Below are 17766 nucleotides of genomic sequence, written 5' to 3' on the forward strand. Positions count from 1 at the left end.
TCCATCCACCTGCTGTCATGCATCCGAGCAGCACCGAGCCCTCTGAGCCCGAGACAAACCCAAAGGAACAGCGCCTGCGGCCGTCTGTCCCCTGTCGCTGCCGTACCTTCCCAGCTGTCCTGCGCCCTGCGAGGCGAGAGGCAATCTCCAAGCACGCTCAGATGCTGCCGAGGAGGAAGGAAAGAAGAAAGAAATGAGGAAGGAAAGAAGAAAGAAATAAGGAAGGAAGACATTTTTTTCCAATGAGGGTGGTGAAACACCGTCACGGGTTGCCCAGAGAGGCGGTGGATGCCCCATCCCTGGAAACATTCAAGGCTGGGTTGGACGGGGCTCTGAGCAAGTGGATTGAGTTGAAGATGTCCCTGCTCATGGCAGGGGGGTTGGACTGGATGGCCTCGAGAGGTCCCTTCCATCCCAAACCATTCCGTGATTCTATGAGCTGGGCAAACCCCGGGAGCTGGAGGAAAGCAGCAGAGAAACACCAGCTTCTCGGGTCATCCCACTCCCCAATCTTTATTCATCCATCCCAGCTTTGCCACGCTTGTGTCACTCCGGCGCCGGCACTGTCAGGTTGTGCTCTTTCTGCCCAGGAGGCAGCCATCGGCTTTGGAGCCCTGAGCAAGGGGACGGAGGGTTTGGGAGCGTGATGAAGCCGCACAGCGCGGTGCCCGGGCGCTGCCCGTTTGCCTGCCTGTTCTCCTGCCTGCGCAGGGCCAGGCAGGGTGCTTTCTCTGGAGGAATCTGGCAAGACAGCGATGTGCACAAGGGGAGCGATACGATCAGAAAGCAGACTTCTCCCCGAGGGAAGGCCAGCTTCCATTCACATTTGCCCATACATCCAGAAAATTAGAATCTGGTGTATTCAGGGAGATTTATTTTCAATTACAGGTTAAGGCTGAGACATGAAATAGCACCAGGTTTGAAAGTAGTGCATAAATCCTGCAACAAATCCATGTATCTCAGCTCCATATAATAAGATTTTATTGATCGCTATATTGTATCTGTCAGAATAAAACTCTCTTAATGCATGCATCAGGATGGAGAAGATAGAAAGCTTGTTGGTAGTAGAATCTGATTCAAGAATCAATGCACTTTGATTAATATGTCGTTAAGAAAGTAAGAGTTATTTAACTTGTTTGATGCTCATTTCAGAATGATGACTCATATCTTTTAAGTTTCTTTCTTTAAGCTGCATTTAAAAAACCAACCTTGTAGCTGTTTTTCACATTGCTAAGTCCTGGTTTATCACTGAATTTTTGCTAGATGCTTTTATGCAGGTCACAAACCCCCCAGACTCCCATTAACAGTAATTCCTATGGTCCGAAAGAATTCCCACGTGTTGTTGAAGGCTTTAGAAGAAAAGGAGAACGGGCTGGACCTGCTACCTCTTTATTCCTTCTGGATGTTCTGCAGTACAAGAGGGAGCTCCGGGGGGGGGAAAAAAGGGAGAAATTAATCTGGAATAAGACATCGTCAGGAGAAATGAGCAGCACCCATCAGTTCTGGCAGGCTTTTGGATGCTGCCAAGCTTGGGCAGCGGGCAGCACGCCGTCCGTCTGTCTGCGCTCGCTGAACGTGCCATTCCCTCAGCTCAGGCCCCTCCACGGTGATCTACAAACTCGGCACCAAGGACGAGGCTCGGCTTAGCTGGGAGCAGCCTGCTCAGCACTGCAGTTCCCAGGTTGCTCAAGGACCTGCCCTTGCAGCAGCCGTGAATCCCCCGTCAAGGGAAGAGGCCCGGTGACTCTCAGGCTGGTTTGGGGGACCTCCTCGTGTCCGTCTGTCCTCTTCAGACTGCGCTCTCCAGCCCATAGCTGGCCAGCTCTGCTGCCACCAGCTGCAGATCCTTCCCATTCCCAGCCCCGGCTCTTTGGAGATTTCCACCCCGCCGCTTCTAATGGAAAAGGCAAAGCTGCCTGCAGTTTTCCAGCCCAGAGAAAATGTAGGGAACATCCTGGGCAGGTCATCCTTGGCCAGACACAACCCATTCCTCCTCTCGAGCTGGTCTCGGAGGAGCAGGGCCAGGAGAAGCAGCGGGCGGCGCACACCCTATTCCTCCGGCGTAGGCTTTTTCCCTGGCACTTGCCTGTCTCCAGAGACAAGCAGGTGTTTCCCTGCCGAGGGAATTGCTTGCATTCATGGGTGTAGCACTGACACCTGAAACAGAAAATATTTTAGCCTGATCAAGGCAGATTATAAATAGAAATGCATCTAATTAGCATCCTAATCTGCAGGTTTTCTGTTTGTTTGCAGCATCTTTCCTAGTCTCAAATCCAGCTAATGCAAATTCTATTTTTAAAGAAACGATTCCTTAATTATAATGTGTTGCAGATGATGTGACTTACTGGTTCGGTAAGCGTTGGCTCCCTCCGAGGCTGGGCTGAAGGAGCTTCTTTTTGAGTCTGTCATAGCTTAAGCTCATCAGGCGGGATGGCAGTGAGCATTGCACAAGGCTCTGTCTCCGCTTTCCAGCTACGTGAGCAAGCGTTAGAGCTGAGAAGCAGTGGGAGCGAGAGGCAAGGAGGGGGTTCGCTCACCTGCTTCACTGGTGGCGTAGAACTTGGACCCGTATTCCCACAAATGACGTGAAAGGACACCCAAAAAAAATGCCGACCATACCCCCAAACACCGCTCCATGGGCTGCTTGAGGAGGGATATCCCATGGGATTTCATGGGACAGGGACGGAGGCCGCAGGCACCCACCGGGCTCTCTGCAGTGAAGCCGGACCAGCCGTGCACTGGGCTCACATTTCGACCCAGCCCTCACTTAAGAGATGTTTCTGGAAGTAGAAACATAAAGATGGCATGGTGTCTAGTGCATCAGCCACGTGTAAAGATGCCTTTACAATCTCAAAAGGTTCCCTATAGACACACGCTTCTAGCACTGTGGAGAGAGAATCCACTTTTTCTGCCTCCTGCCTCAATAGTTATTCTTTCTCCTTGAGGAGACAATATTGCCAGGTTTGCCCGATGGCTGGAAGTCTTAGGATCATCAGGACACAGCAAAATGAAACCCTATGTTTCCTTGACTGCTGGCGAGACTGATGTTTGCAGCAGTTCAGAGTGACTTGGGATTTTTGTAGCTGTAAATGAGAGCAGCTTTTGGCACAGAATTTGTTTATTCTCTGCAAAGCTCTGCTCTAGTCGCATCAAACATCTCGGGTGCCAACCCTTTACTTGTTTGAGAACCTCTGCTACACGGACACCAGTTTTCAGAGGCGTGGAGCAATTGCACCCCAGCTGCGGGTCGGTGGGAACAGCAGGCGCCCGCATCTCCAAACTCCGGGCTGTTCCCCCTCAGTCTTGCTTTGCTTTTCCCTTTCAAGGTGTGCTACGGCACCGCTGCTCTTGCAGCCTGAAAGCATGGAGCTCATTCAAGCTCTGACCGTTGGGAATGACTCTTCCCTTCCTATCCCAGGGATTAATGCAAGGTTGTTTGCTTTAATGCTTGGTTGTGCCATAGAGATGCCAAGCCGAGCTCCGTCAGAAGATCTAGCAGGAGAATCGCAAGCCGGCAAGCGGGTTAAGAGGGGCAATGCAGGATTGAGCTCAGGGTGCGGTAAAGAAATGGCTGAACGACCGTCTTTCTCATGGTACTTGGCAGAGCCCGTTGGATCATTCTTTCCAGTGGCTACTTACTGCTATAGAAATAGCTTGTCTCTGCCGGTGCAGAATGGAAACTGCCACAGGGAAAGGTCAGCGTCAAGTCGGCTGGGTGAGATGCCCAGGCAGTCGTGCAGAGGACGGGGCCGTGGTCCCATCGCAGGAGCTGTCAAAGCCCCTATTCTGCAGGTGGGAAAGGCTGCTCCGCTGGCTGTGGGGACGCCCGTTCTCCAAGCTTGGGTGGTGATGGGCGTTATCTTCAGTCCTGACACCTGCCTGTCACCAGAGATGCCCGGCTCGAGAGCAAATCTGTTGAAACTAGACCTTCCTTCCACCTTTGCCCATCTATCACTTTTCTGCCTTATTTTGTGTCCTCAGCTTTCCCTTCCTCCTCGTTTGCCGGGTTTCCCATTGCTTGAGGCACTCCACTGGTGCCCACACAATCTGTTTAGCACGCTGAACAGTTTTTGGCGTTTGATTTATGTAACCCAGCACAGCCGTAAGTGGAGCAGGGTCGGGGAATTGCATGAATTGATTCCGGCTTGCAGGACGAGCTGGGAAGCCAGCGGCCCGATCTCCTTCCTCCCCCAGCAGGGGAAAGCAAGGGATCGCTTTTCGCAGGCGTGATCCAAGACCAAGTGCCGCGAGGTGGTGAGGTTTCTGTTGCGTATTTTATCGGGCTGGCAATAGTGCTTGACGAAGAGCTGAACGTCTCTGGCTTTGAGAGGCTCTTTACTTTCAACAGGAGTCATCCCTCTGGGTTTCGCTGAAGACGACTGAGAGCATATTTACTTACGACTAATGGTATGATGCTGTAAGCAGAAGTATAGGCTTCTGTATATTTAAGCAAACAATTTAAGGCAGATATCTTTCCTCATATCCCACTGCTGCCTCTCTTAGTCAACAACCTCCCATCGTTATCTCTGCGTTATTTAATAATTCGTCTCACCAGAGACTGGGACAGGTCACGGCACGGAAAAGAAGAGGCAGTGCTCTCTTTAGCTAAGGTGTGATTGATCCCTCAGCTCTTCTGCAGAGGGCAGAAGGCAAAGCAGAGGGGTTTGGTCTACTGTTTTTATTATTACAATTATTATTTTTAGCCATGCACGCATGGTTACCATGCTCTTCAAAGTTTCACCAGCTGAGTGGCAGCCGCGTTCAGCTGGGCTGCCACACCTTGGAGCATTTACTTATTTATTAGTCTTTGAGTTTTCTTTTTCATCTTGTTGTCTGCAGGGATTTCTATAAATATTTAACTGCTAATGTGAAAAAAAAAAACCCACGTTTTTCATTTTTACTTATCCATTTTCTTTTCTGGCTTGTCCTCTGGGCAAACCCATCTGCAGTAATTCTGGCTGTAAGCAACGGGGGGGCTCCCTGTGCCCAGCCTACTTGTGTCATATCAGCCACCCATGAGTTCCTGCTAATGACGAGTGAACCTACAAAGTCTTGGCTGCCTGGCTTGCAGAAACATTCAAAGGTTTGGCTGATTTATCTGCTGTTTCCCCTTAGAGGAGTATGGCACCCTTGGAGCAGGGTGTGCAGCCTGGGGAGGCTTCATCTGCTGCTTCTCCTTCAGGTCTGCGATGGGCTGAAGGGTTGGAGAGGCTCCTGGTCGTGCTGAGCTACATGTGCAGAGCATACCCAGAAATGAGGTACAGCATCTCTGCCAAGGGCAGGCAGGAGCCAGGATGCTGCCAGGCTCTGCCGAGGGCTGAGTTTCTGTTAATCTGTTTGGTGCTGGCCTCTCCTGGCTGAAAGCTGGTGCCCAGCACTTTGTCTGCTGGCATATGTCACATAAGGGGTGGCCAACCAAGCCAAGGCTGGAGCAGGGACCATACGCAGCAGTCCCCGAGGCCCTGAAACAATAGTACGGAGATGGGCCTTTGTATTTGCTAGCCAAAACCTGCTGGCCATTTGGACGTGCTGGGAAGCCCGTCTCGCAGGGGTGGGAGAGGGTTTCGGCTTTGGAGGGGATGTGGTGGATGATGCTTTCCAAGCTCCCCTAATGTGTCTGCAGATTAAGCTGAAGCTGCTAGCTCTGTTCATCTGTGGGTTTTAGAGAGCTGCCAACACCACTGCCAGCCCTTCGCGTTCAGCTGGAATCCTCTGCGTCTGTGAAGGACCATGAAATGGTGCTGAGGACGGGGTGAGCTTCGCAGTTCACAAAGGCGGCAGGCAGCAGATGCGTGTACGTTCTCCTGCCCATCCCTGATTGCGTGGGCATGAGGAGCCGGCATCAGAAATGCTCCTGCTGGGGCATCTTTCGGCCTCGACTTTGCGTGCAGAACCCAAGGCTCCAGACTTTGGTACCCAACCAAGAGCCCACCACAACTTCACTGGTGCAGTCCCATGACTGGGGTTATAGGCTATTTTCATGCAAATTGGACCAAAAATAACCTACATCTTTCCCGTCCTGTAGTTTCCTGTGCTTTTTTTCTCTTTGGAACCTCAGTTCTTTAAAACCAGAGTGACCAGAAGATGCACCCTTGGGGTGAATCCTGTGTGAAGGCATGGACTAAGTGTCACAAGAGGTTAATCTGCCCCTGGCTAAATACTGCCTTGCCTTCTCTCCTGTGCTTGGCAGAGCACTCTGGGCGAGCGAGGTGCCCCAGGAGAAAAGTCCTCTCAAGAGCAGAGCCGGGTCTGTGCGGTGGCACAAGCGCTCGGGTCGGGGCTGTAGAGCAGAGCGCGGACAGGGGGATTTGCACCGAGCAGGCTTCGGGATGGTGAAGGACGTAGGACGTGCAGGCAAGGCGTGAGGGTACAGCACCGGGGCGGCGAGCATCGTCCTGGCTTCTCACCCTGCTGCCTGAGAGCTACAGTAAACTCGAGGAGCCTTTTAAAAACACGGCTGTGCGGGGAAGGCATCACTGATTTACCAGCCGAGACAGGGGGTAGCTGCACTCCTCGTCTGTCCCGCGGCAAGTCCCCGACTCCCCCATCCCCTAGCTGGAAGCAGAGTCGGGGAGAGCGCAGCTCAGGATTACTGGGTGGAAATCAGACTTGTCTTATCTGCAGCTTTCGCCTCCCAGGTACCTGGAGATGCTGCCAGCGTTCCCAGCACCGCTCCACCTCCCGCTCCACTGGCGCAGCCACACGGCACGGGGAGGAGTGCCTTATTAGCACAGCTCTTCGTGAGATGCCCTTGAGTGATTTTTTTTTCTTTCCAGGTGTAAATGCCAGGGGAGGCTGTACCAGTGCTTCACATTCTTTCATCTCGGCAGGGTTTTGCCCTTTCTCCCAGCGTGGCTCTGACAGCAGGCTTAGCGCTGTTGCCTCTGGAATACAAACAAACTTCCCCGTTGCAGAGCATGACAGGAATTCATTCCAGGCTGGGTTTTTTTTTTTTTTATTCTGCTTTTCTTTTTTCCTCCTGCTGGATGCTCCAGGGGTCTCTGGAGAAGTTTTGAGAGTGGGGAGTCAATCGCTTAACCCCCTCTCTCCCAGGAGCCGGCAGCTTGCAGCTGACCCGACAGCTCTCGCAGATGGGGAGGACGGCAAAGCAGCTTGAAGCCGCGATGCAATTCCCATCCCCTGACCGAGTTGGGGGAGAGGAACCGACACATCGAGACGTCTGCATCCCTCCATCCCTTAGTACCAGCCATTAGGGCAGTTGGAGGGTCTGTTCCCCGCTCGCTGAGCACACAGCGCCTGCCATTAGTGCTAATGGGAGTTAGGCAGGCGCACAGAGAGGCAAGGATGCCCCTGAGCTACAAATCTACTTGGCAATTTTATTATGTAAATAAATGGTGCTTGCACATACACCTGCTGCTGCTGCTGCTCGTGGTGATGTTCATGGCAAGATACGTAAACAAACAGCGATTCCGTTCTAATAGATTTATTTCCTTTCTCGTGAGCCATTAAATTACCTCCAGATTTCACGCAGGTAGAAGTCTGTACCAGCGTCGAAATCTTGCTCTGCCTCACTGGACGGCAGCCCACAAAGCGTGACAGCCACCTATTGCTCTCAGATAGTGTTCTGGGGGGAGGCATGGGAGCAACCAGTATCATCCTCAGTGCATCGGTGTCTTCAGATGTCCTCACCTCCGCCCAGGGCTCCCACCGCCACCGGGCAGTTTGCAGTGATGGCAACGGCAAACCTCTGCATGCTGGGCTGAGCTCGGTGGCTGCACAGCCCTCGTCTGGAGAACAAGTCTTCATCCAGACCCCTTGGGGCAGCTCCTCCATCTGACCAGAGGGTGAAGGTCTCTTCCCTTCCAGGGGGTTGGAGCAGAGCTTGCTCTGGACCTTGAGGAGGCTCTGGGCTGGGGTTTGCTAGGAAATCCATCCCCACTCTGCAGAGCATCAGCACCAGGGCTCGGCAGACTGACGCTGGTCGGTGGGACCTGCAAGGAGAGCGGCCCGCTCCTCTCTGAGCTGATCTGCCTGTTCGCAGCCACAGGAACGTATCTCTGGGCTGCAGCGCCTCTCCGCCGCTCCCTGGCTCCGCTGGAGGGTTTTGGCAGCAAGACGGGTAGCAGATAGGTAGGGCTGCTGCCAGCAAGAGCGTCGAGGCGCTGTGCCGGGGCTGCCAGTGCAAGGATAGCTGCTGGTTTGAGGAGTGCGGTGCCGGCACTTCTCCCGGCAGAGAGCTGGTGCCAGTGGCTCGGCTGGGTCGCTGGGAAGGGCTTTTGCACTGCACCCAGGCAGCACCTGAGCAAACAGGAGCCCTGGAAGCTGCTGGGGAGGGGAGGTGGTTTCCTCATGAATAATTGGTGCATTATTAATATGCATGTGTTTTTCGAAGAAGTTTCAAACTCTCCCCCTCAGGAGCCTTTGATGCTTTATTAATGATTGCGGCGCACGCCAAACCCTCGGTACACCGGAACGGGAGCGGTGCCTTGGAGCAGTCCCATGCCCCTGCAGAAGCAGCCCATTTATTTTTGATCCTTGTTTTTCATGAGCCCAGGGAAGGCATTTTGCTGGTCCGAGGGACCAGATGAGGGTAGGTGGACTTGAGCAGCCCCAAAGAGCCGCTCCACTGCTGTGAGAGGCTCCGGAGGCAGCAGCAAGCTGGGGAGCTCGGCAGGTCTCACCGTCGTGGTCTGCGCAGGGTGGAAAAGGTACGCAAAGGCAGAAGTTCAAGATTTCAACTTCACACCCTGGATCAGGATTAACAGGAACTTTTTTGGGTCCCCTTGTAACTCAAAAGAGGATCCAAGACCCTGCGGAAAGGCCGGGGAGGGCAGGGTCGGGGGTCGGCTCTGGTTGACTTTGATGCCAGGAGGTGACCTGGGACACGCGCTGCTGCACCACCGGCCTCTGCAAAGGAGCCAAAACCCAGAATTTCAGGAGTGCTAATTACTGTTAATTAGCTACAATTTGTGCTCGTAACCTCTGTTCTTAGCCAAGATGGCTGACGGCAGTGACAAACATTATTCATTTCCATGCAATAAATCAAGCTAAAGTTGCTTCTGTTATTTAGCCTATCATTTAGCATTTCATTAAATAGATATGTACATATACATCATCGTTGCCGAGGCTGTGTCAGTCCCCTTCAGGAGCAAGGCTGTCTCTAATCAATCCCAGCAGCGCAGCGTGCTGCGGAGAGGCTCCGGATTACCATGTGCCAGGTTAGCATCTTGCTGAGCATCCATCAGGTGTTGGTACCTCATCGGCCGGTCGCAAGCCCACTATTCAGCCCGAGGGTTACTAACAGCGATGCTGTCGTTGCTCCTACGGGGAGACGTGGCTTGGAGAGACGAGGTCTCTCTTGGATGGGTGAGGTGGGATTCCTGAGCTGGGGGCTGAGCTGCAAGGTCCCTGTTGGAGGAAGCATGCTTCTGCCGGGCTTTCCGTCACCTCCGGCATGGAAAGAGCAGCAGCTGAGGGGCTGAGAGTGCTGAGCTTGGGCTCAGAGCTGCTCTGCGTCACCCTCGGTGAATTGCTTAATCTTTGCACCTCTGACGGAGGGGGGATAACGCCAGTTCGTGGGAGTATTGCTGCCGTGTGCAATAGCACTAAGGTTGTAAGGGCGAAGCACGGGTGGCAGTGCCCCACGCGACTGGACGTGGTGGCGGTGGAGGGCGAGGAGCGGTGCTGTGCTTGCACTGTGCACTGGAAAAGTCCCCTCTGTTTGCTGCTGGCCTCTGCTGAGCTGGAGATCGTGTTCATTTTCACGATGAGCAGAAGTAAAGGAGAAGGTGTGGCATTAAAATGAGCCTGGAGCTTCAAAGAGTAGCAAAATGCTGGCACTACAGTAAGTATTTCTGGGCACACGTGGCTCTCATAGCACCGAGGAACCTGTTCAGCAGCGCGGAACAGCAGCCAGTGCTCTCCTGCAGCCGCAGCAGTGCTGGGCTCTCCTCTCGGTGCCGATGAGCGTGGGGGTGCCGAGCAGGGCAGCGGTGGGAGCTTTCTGCTGGAGCTCTGCCAATCCATCCGTGCGGTCCAGCCTGGAGCGGGAGCTCCCCTTCCTTGCACAGGACCCCGGGGTCCTGCACCCGGACCTGGGCACCCCAGGGTTCAGCCCGGGCCCTGCTTTGCCGCAGCATCGTCCTACCTCGCCCCGTGCTCGGGGGAGGACTCTGCCTCTCACTGCTCCGGGGCTCTCTGGTTGGGCTGCCCGGTCCAAGGGGCTAACGGGAGCAGCTCCGATTTGCCCGTGCGGCACCATGCATTCGGTGCCCTCCCTCTGCCAGCGCTCCATAAATAAATTCCCCTAGTCCATCCTAGCACACTGTATCAATCTTGCTTAATAGACTGGAAAGCTTATTGCATGGCGGCAGGTCGCAAGGAGTGTCGAGGTGATGGATTGCGCCTTCCCGGAGTCGAGCGTCGTTGATGTATAATGAAATATTTATGATTTATTCCAGCTAATAAACTGGAGTGAAGTGTGTGATGTATGCGAGCAGATGGGGGATCTATTGATGCAGTTTTCATTGCTTGGGGGGAGGGAAAGATTTATGTCCATAACGGAGCCGTATCGCAGAACCTCCCGTCCCTCTGCCCATCAAGGTGGGCACTTGGCCGCAGAGAGGACAGATGAGCTAATTCCTATAGACATCCTGTAGCGCTCGCCTTCTAATCATTTGTCCGCCCTGCATCTCCTCCCGTGGCTTTTGGCAAGCAGAGGAACTCCTGGCAGTGGGAAGAAACCGTTTCTTTGGGCGATGGAGTTGGGGCTGCAAGCGGAGCTTGTGCCGAGAGGGATGGGAAAACCGTTCCTCTCCCTTGGCCTTGGGCAGAGCAGCTGCAGCAGCGTTACTGCCATGCCACGCTTTGCAGCTTCCCGGTCCCACTGCGTCTGCGTTACCTGCAAAAAAACAACTTCCATGGATTTAGGAGTCCAGTGAGACACTGAGCTGCCCTGGAAAGAGCGGGGAAACTTGAAACCTGTGAAAAGAAATGCTGGTCCGTTTGAGTTGTGATGGGCGCCCGGGGCTCGTTGCTGCAGGATGCTCCCAAAGCCGAAAGCTTGGTGTTCAGGGCACGAAGGAGCATTTCAGTGCCCTGCTGCTGGGCTGTGCGTAACAGCCCGGGATGGATCTCATCTGCAGGCAGGAACCTGATCCTGCCCAGCTTCTCGAGAAAAGCTGTGCCCAAAGGCAGGAGGACGTGCCTGGACCCGCAGCGGCCTTTGAGCGGGCAGGGTGGCCATCACAAGCCTTGGCTGGGCCCCCGTGTGCCCCCGTTCAGCCGTGCATGCTGGTGCAATCTGGCCCGGGGACTGGGACTGGCTCCCGCAAAGCCCTGTTCAGGCAAAGAGGGTTTGAGCCCCCAGATTTTTGCTCTGCTCTTCGAACCAGTGAGAGTATCAGGATCAGGGCTGAGGCTCTTCACCGCCTGCCCAGACTGTTGAACCAATCCTGCCTGGAAAATAAATCATCTTCTTAATCACCGATGTGTGTCTCTGCCAGAGGGTGAGCTCTGCCTCAGCCTGGGATGGACCAGGAGCATCAACAGCCGTTTTAGGGAAGCGGGAGATAGGTAAGAGTTAATCCCGGGGTAGAGCAGAGACGGATGCACAACCTCTGCGGTGCGAGCAGCCAGCGAGGCCCCATCCCGCCGCTGTCCCGCCAGCTGTTCCCATTTCTGCCTAATTAGCCTCCGGATCAGCGTGCTTTGAGATCCTCGGCTGAAAGGCACCGGAGAAGGGCAAAGACTGATTATTCCGACTGCCTCCCTGCAAGCTTCCCGGGGGTCTGCCAGCTGGGAGACATGTTCGTTTGGCGAGAGCAGCAATCCTCCAGGTACAGGCAGTGCAGAGGAATGCAGGAGGGCGAGCGCCTCGCTCCTCTCTTATCTCTGGAAATGAGGGATCGTGGTGCCAGGAGAGCAGCTGACAGCAGGGAATTCCTCCTGGAAAAAGCACTTCAAGGCTCCCAAAAGAGCAGGTGTCGAGTCCGGCAGGAGCGGAGCATCGGCAGCGTCTGTTGGTTGTCCCCCGCCATCCTGCCCTGTCCACGGGCGGCACGGGGGGACTGTCCCCAAAGGAGCAGCCATACGGGTCTCTTCTGTGTCCCTGTGGGTCAGCGTCTCCTGGAAAAGTGGCTGTGAGAGATCCCTGCTCTCCAGCCCAGCTCTCTGAGGCACGCGGGGCTGGGCTCTGCATGAAGCATTCGAAAGCCAAGACTTAATTTGCAAAATCTGGAATGATTCATTAACAGCAAAAGGTCTAATTAATATTAGAAAGTGCTCAAACCACATTCTGCTGCTGGCAGGGAAGAGCCCACCAGCATCTGCCGTGCTGTTCTGGCCCCGGAGACCTGGCTTGCCTCCCTGGGCTCCTCACCTTCAGGTTTTTCTGCAGGCACTTCTGAAACCTGGAAAAGCCACTCCAGCAGCCAGGAACCTAGTAAACGAGCAGCTCCAGCCTGCTGGGTCAGCAAGCACTTTCCACCAGGAGCAAATCACTTAGGCAGCACTCGAGCCCAGCCTTGCCTGAGAGCACCATTCCCCGGGGCGAGGGCTGTGCCCCACGCAGGGGGATGTTTTGCAGCATCTGATCAAGACTCTGGAGCTCCCCATGAGAGCATTAGCTGCCACCATGGCAGGAGGGTAAAAATAATCCACTTTTTGTCTCCTCAACGAAATAGATTCCCTTTCAAAGGGGTATTTTCTGCTGTGCTGCGCTTGGTCTGCAGAAGCACCATGTAATTGTGAACAAGAGTGGCAGGGATGTTTGCAGACCCTTCTGCCGTGGGATGCCCTGGGGAGACAGAGCCATGAGTGTCCCAGCTCTCCTGTCCTTCAGGGGCCACATCCTCAACCTGGACTAGGTTTGATAATACACAAAGCAAGGCTGAGGCTTTCTCCTCTGACACCACAGCTATGCACAATGCTCCTTCTAATGCCTCCCGTGTGCTTCCAGCAAAGCGCTCGTACACTGTCTGCTTCTGTCTTCAGCTTTCGCAAGTGCCCCTGTGAAGGCTGGACCTGGCCTGAGCCCAGGCTGTCCTCGCCACGCTGCCAGAGCCTGAGCGGGACCCAGGGAAGGGCTGTGCTCGAGGCTGGACTCAAGTCCAGGGCACCAGCATCCCTCCCCTGCTGCTTTTCCCCACCGCTGCTGTGCACGAATGCTGCTGCACCAAGCATTACCAGTGCTGGATCTGCCCAGCTTCAATCCTGCCCAGCCACGCAGGCAGAGAGGTCCTGAGCAAACCTTTCATATTGCAGCTGCAAACAGCAAAATCCGCTCGGTCTGATGCTCCCGGGCCAGGCTCTGTTCGTGGCGTTGGTAGCGTGGCTTTGGTTTGCAAACTTTGCAGCGCGTGTCCTTGGGTGCCTGTGCTGTCCTGTCTCCCATCTGCTGGGGCGGCACGGCAAGCCGCTCGGGAAACGCCTGGCACTTCTCTTCTGGGGAGCTTTAAACACAAAGGAATAGGTGTATAAATAATGGGGGGGGGGACGGTGAAAAACCTCCCAGAAGCCAGGAAAGGCCGTGTGACAATTTGCAAGTCAGCGTGGTGCCGCGTTGCTCTCGTGTCGTCTCGGCGTGCCAGTTTTCGGCTCGCAGAGCCGCAGCTGAAGCTCGCACGTCGCAGCGCAGCCGACACTGTCATTGCCGCAAAGCTGGCAACACGTGTTACCAAACAATCTCATCTCGCCATCCCTCCAGGCATCCGAGTGACATCTGTCCCCAAGGAGCAGGGATGTTGTGTCGGCACCGGCTGTGTCTAGGGTGGGCTCCTCCTGGGGCGCAGCTCCCGGCTGCCAACCCTTCCTCAGCCCCCGTTTGCAGGGCTGAGATCTTTGCTTAATGAAGCCCAGTGGGCCAGGCCCGTTACAAGGGCAACACCATTCATTGGGTTCTTCCAGCAGATCCTAAGACAGTCCCAGCTCTGCATCTAGACTGGGCTGAAGTCACCGTTCCTCATGATTTACCTGAAAAGTCTCATTTTTTTCCTGGGCACTTCTGCTCTCTCAGAGCTTCCCCATGCTGCTCAGCATTTCATTTCTCCAGCCAAAGTGTTCTCTTGGTCAATAGTTGGTTCAAACGTTTGCTCATGACACCTGTGATGTAGAAACATTGGAGTGTTTGCCAGGAACAAGCCAACCCGTGGGCGAGGGAGCTGTCACAGGAGCTCCAGGGAGGGTTTGCTCCTGTAGCTCTGCCCTTGGGAGCAAAGAGGCTCCTGTTCGGCGCATCCCGGGAAAGCGGCTCAGGCACCGCGTTAGTCGCTGGGAGATCTCTCCGCTCTGCGAAGGAGGGGCACAAACTAAAGGCTGTAGTGGCAGAGTCACAAGGGCCCTTTCGTCTTTGCAACGAGTATTGTGCAACTTGAAGAACATCACTGCAGAAATTTCTCGGGTTTGAGTTTGGAAATAAGGTCTCCATTGAAAAATAAAAGAAGAAAAAAATTTTTCATGCTGAGGGTGGTGGAACACTGGAAGCAGTTGCCCAGAGAGGTGGTGGATGCCCCATCCTTGGAAACATTCAAGGCCGGGTTGGACAGGGCTCTGAGCAACCTGATCCGTTGGAGATGTCCCTGCCCGTGGCAGGGGGATGGACTGGATGGCCTGGAAAGGTCCCTTCCATCCCAAAGCATTCTGTGGTTCTGTGATTCTATGATTCTTCATTGCAGTGTGCCTGCTTCTTCAAGTTCATGTGGGCAAGGCGTGCGCCTACACCCCAGCAGCCATTGCCAAACAACTATCTATAGACAACCCTTCCCTCTAAATAGATCTTACCAAAAAGCCTCATTTTTAAAACAAAGGTACCCTGGAAAAGGTCTTGTATGCCTTTCACGCAGCGCCTGCTGGTTCATGGCATGGTTCTCTGGGTGCTGAGCCATGGGTCAGCGTGGCGTGGTACCCGCTGAGCCTGCAGGTTGATGGAGATGGCCGTAGCTTGCTTTAAGGTGCTGAACGGGCAGCCCTTGGCAGCTTGATGGGGAGGCCTGGCCCAGCCACATCCCCCCCTCGCTGCTCAGAGCTGTGCCACTCGAGCCAGCCTACTGCCTCTTTTATATATATATATATATATATGTATATAAAACAGGCCAGGTTGGATGAGGCTTTGAGCAACTTGATCTAGTGGAAGGTGTCCCTGCCCATGGCAGCGGGGTTGGCACTAGGTGACCTTTAAGCTCCCTTCCAGCATAAACCATTCTATGATTCTATGATTTTATATATATAAAATATATATATATATATAAAATTGTCTGAAACTCTGTCAAAGTGCAGCCCACCCCCAGCTCACCCAGCGCAGGACCTGTTCAGTATGCAGCTCAGCAGAGCCTTTAACATTTCGCAGAACAGATGCCCACTGAGCGTCTTGAAACAAATCCAAAGATAGCGGTGACGGCTGCTGTCAGGGAAACAATAATCCCATGGCCTCGCCAGCATCAGCTGCGCCGCAGCACCGGAGCTGAACCACGTGCGACGGAGGCTTCTGCCGCTGGCTGCTTTGTCTGATGAAAGGAGCCCGGTTGGAGGTGGCCCGGGCAAGCAGAGGCGGAGATGTGGTGTCAGAGACCATAATCTTCTCATCAGCCAAAATCCCCTTCCCCGCGCAGCTGGCTGCGAGGAAGGAAAGCCTGTTTCTGGCTCCATGCTGTGGGAAGCATCTGAGGACGGGCACAGCTGTCCTGACCCTGCCGGGGCGATTCCTGTGCCGGAGGGAGGAGGAAGGGAAAGGCTTTGGGAGTGAGGATGGAGAGGTGACGGGGTGCTCTTGGGGTTCACCATTCCCAAGCTGAGATTGTCTCACTGCTGCGAGCTCACGGCAGTCCTCCTGAAACCAGAGCAGCACCGGGCAGTGCGGGAGGCAGAATGAGCGCGAGGCTGGTGTAGCAGGAGGATGAGGCAGATTTTTGGGCTGGCTGGGCTCCTCTCCGGCCACAGCAGCCCTGAGGCTCCCGGCCAGGCTGGACACATGGGATCCCTGCCCTGAGGCATTTGCACAGAGAGGAGAGGTGGCCAGGTGATAGCAAAGGCAGCTGTCCCCATTTCACACAAGAGGAGATGGCGGTTCAGGAGCAGGATCACACAGGTATTGAACGCACAATTTGATGAACCGCTTCCACGGCATCCCTTCTGTCCCTGTGCTGATGCACCGGGTGCTCCCTGGGAGCAGCCGGGAGCCACGGGCACGGCTGGCTGCAAAGGAGGGTCAGCAGAAACATGGTTTGGAAAGCGGTCTCATCTCAGAGGGGGAGAGTTCTGACCCCGCTCAGAAATGGCCTCTGTTGCCCCTGCCAGCCGGGGAGGAGGCACCCACCCTGGCAAAGCGCTCAGAGGCTGCTGGGCGAGCAGCACCATGGCCTGCAGCCCGCTGGAGGTGGCAGCCCGCATAACGGAGCAGAAAAAGCCAGGGCAGCCGGTGGACGGAGCGCAACGCCGGCAGCAGGGCTGCCTGCAGGGGCTGGGTGGGCTGTGCGCCACCGGGCACAGGGATCCACGTCGGGAGCCCCGGGGAGGAGGGCACAACCCTTGCCACGGGCCCTCGGCACAGCGCCAGGTTTGGAAATGACGCTCTTAGCACTGTTTAACAGCAGCATGTGGGGGAGAGTCATTAAGCAAACGACAGCATCCTTTTAACTAGTCTCACTGGCCCGGGAAATCCCCGCTGGCCTGGGAGGCAGCGAGCGCTTTGCTGCGCTGGATGTGCCGGCACACACGGCATCTTGATGTGCTCGGCTGGTAGCAGATGGCGCGGGGCAGAGGGTAATGTGGCTGTCCTCGGCGGACGGCGGTCCCCCGGAGCGTGCTCTGCCCTGTCAGCGCGGGAAGTGACAGCAAGACCCTGATGCTCGGCTTATGGGAGAGAGGAGACAGAAAGAAAGAGATGGGGGGAAATCACAGACCTCGTCCCAGAAGCTCGCAATAATAACGCTAACCACCCGCCGTGCCGCGCTGCTGATGGGGCCGGAGGGATCCGTGTGAGAAGCAGCGACAGTGGTTGTGGGGAGCATGGGGATGGAAGGTGAGCGGCAAGGAGGGGGTCTCCCCTCCCTTTCCCTGCCCAAGCTGAAATGACTCTTCCTCCTGTTCCTGGCTGTGTGGGGAACATAGAACCACAGAATGCTTTGGGATGGAAGGGACCTTTCCAGGCCATCCAGTCCATCCCCCTGCCATGGGCAGGGACATCTCCGACCAGATCAGGTTGCTCAGAGCCCCGTCCAGCCTGGCCTTGAAGGTTTCCAAGGATGGGGCATCTCCCACCTCTCTGGGAAACCTGTGCCAGTGTTCCACCACCCTCAGCGTGAAAAATTTCTTCCTTATATCTAGTCTACATCTCCCCTCTTCTAGTTTAAAACCATCACCCCTTGTCTTGTTGCTATTGGCCCTGCTAAAAAGCCTGTCCCCATCTTTCTTGTAGGCCCCCTTTAAGCACGGCAAGGCCGCAGTGAGGTCTCCCCGCAGCCTCCTCCTCTCCAGGCTGAACCCCCCCAGCTCTCAGCCTGTCCCCACAGCAGAGCTGTGCCACCCTCGGAGCATTTCAGTGGCCTCCCCTGGCCCCGCTCCAACAGCCCCATGTCCTTCCCGTGCTGAGGACCCCCGAGCTGGAGGCAGGGCTCCAGGGGGGTCTCCCCAGAGTGGAGCAGAGGGGCAGAATCCCCTCCCTCGCCCCGCTGCCCACGCTGCGGGGGATGCAGCCCAGGAGACGCTTGGCTTTCTGGGCTGCCAGAGCACATTGCCGGCTCGTGGCCAGCTTTTCATCCCCCAGCACCCCCAAGTCCTTCTCCTCAGGGCTGCTCTCCATCCCTCCATCCC

The 17766-nt window shown here is 55.2% G+C and overlaps 1 protein-coding gene across 7 annotated transcripts in view; it reads left to right on the top strand.

The window, feature by feature from the left end:
- ACSF3 (acyl-CoA synthetase family member 3) overlaps positions 1-17766 on the top strand; it is a 66981-nt gene that overhangs the window by 41662 nt on the left and 7553 nt on the right. Inside the window, exon 8 of one of the 7 annotated variants that reach the window (XM_087738884.1) lies at positions 6777-7364. The exons of the other annotated variants lie outside the window; for them this stretch is intronic. Within the exon in view, the coding sequence (XP_087595010.1) occupies positions 6777-7117 (341 nt within the window). The 3' untranslated portion in view covers positions 7118-7364. Of the gene's footprint in view, positions 1-6776; positions 7365-17766 lie in introns of those variants that run through there. 7 annotated transcript variants of the gene reach the window in all.

This window comes from Nipponia nippon, unplaced genomic scaffold (assembly GCF_047370975.1).
Source record: "Nipponia nippon isolate SJK-2023a ecotype South Korea unplaced genomic scaffold, ASM4737097v1 scaffold_7, whole genome shotgun sequence".
In the NCBI taxonomy this organism is placed as follows: Eukaryota; Metazoa; Chordata; class Aves; order Pelecaniformes; family Threskiornithidae; genus Nipponia; species Nipponia nippon.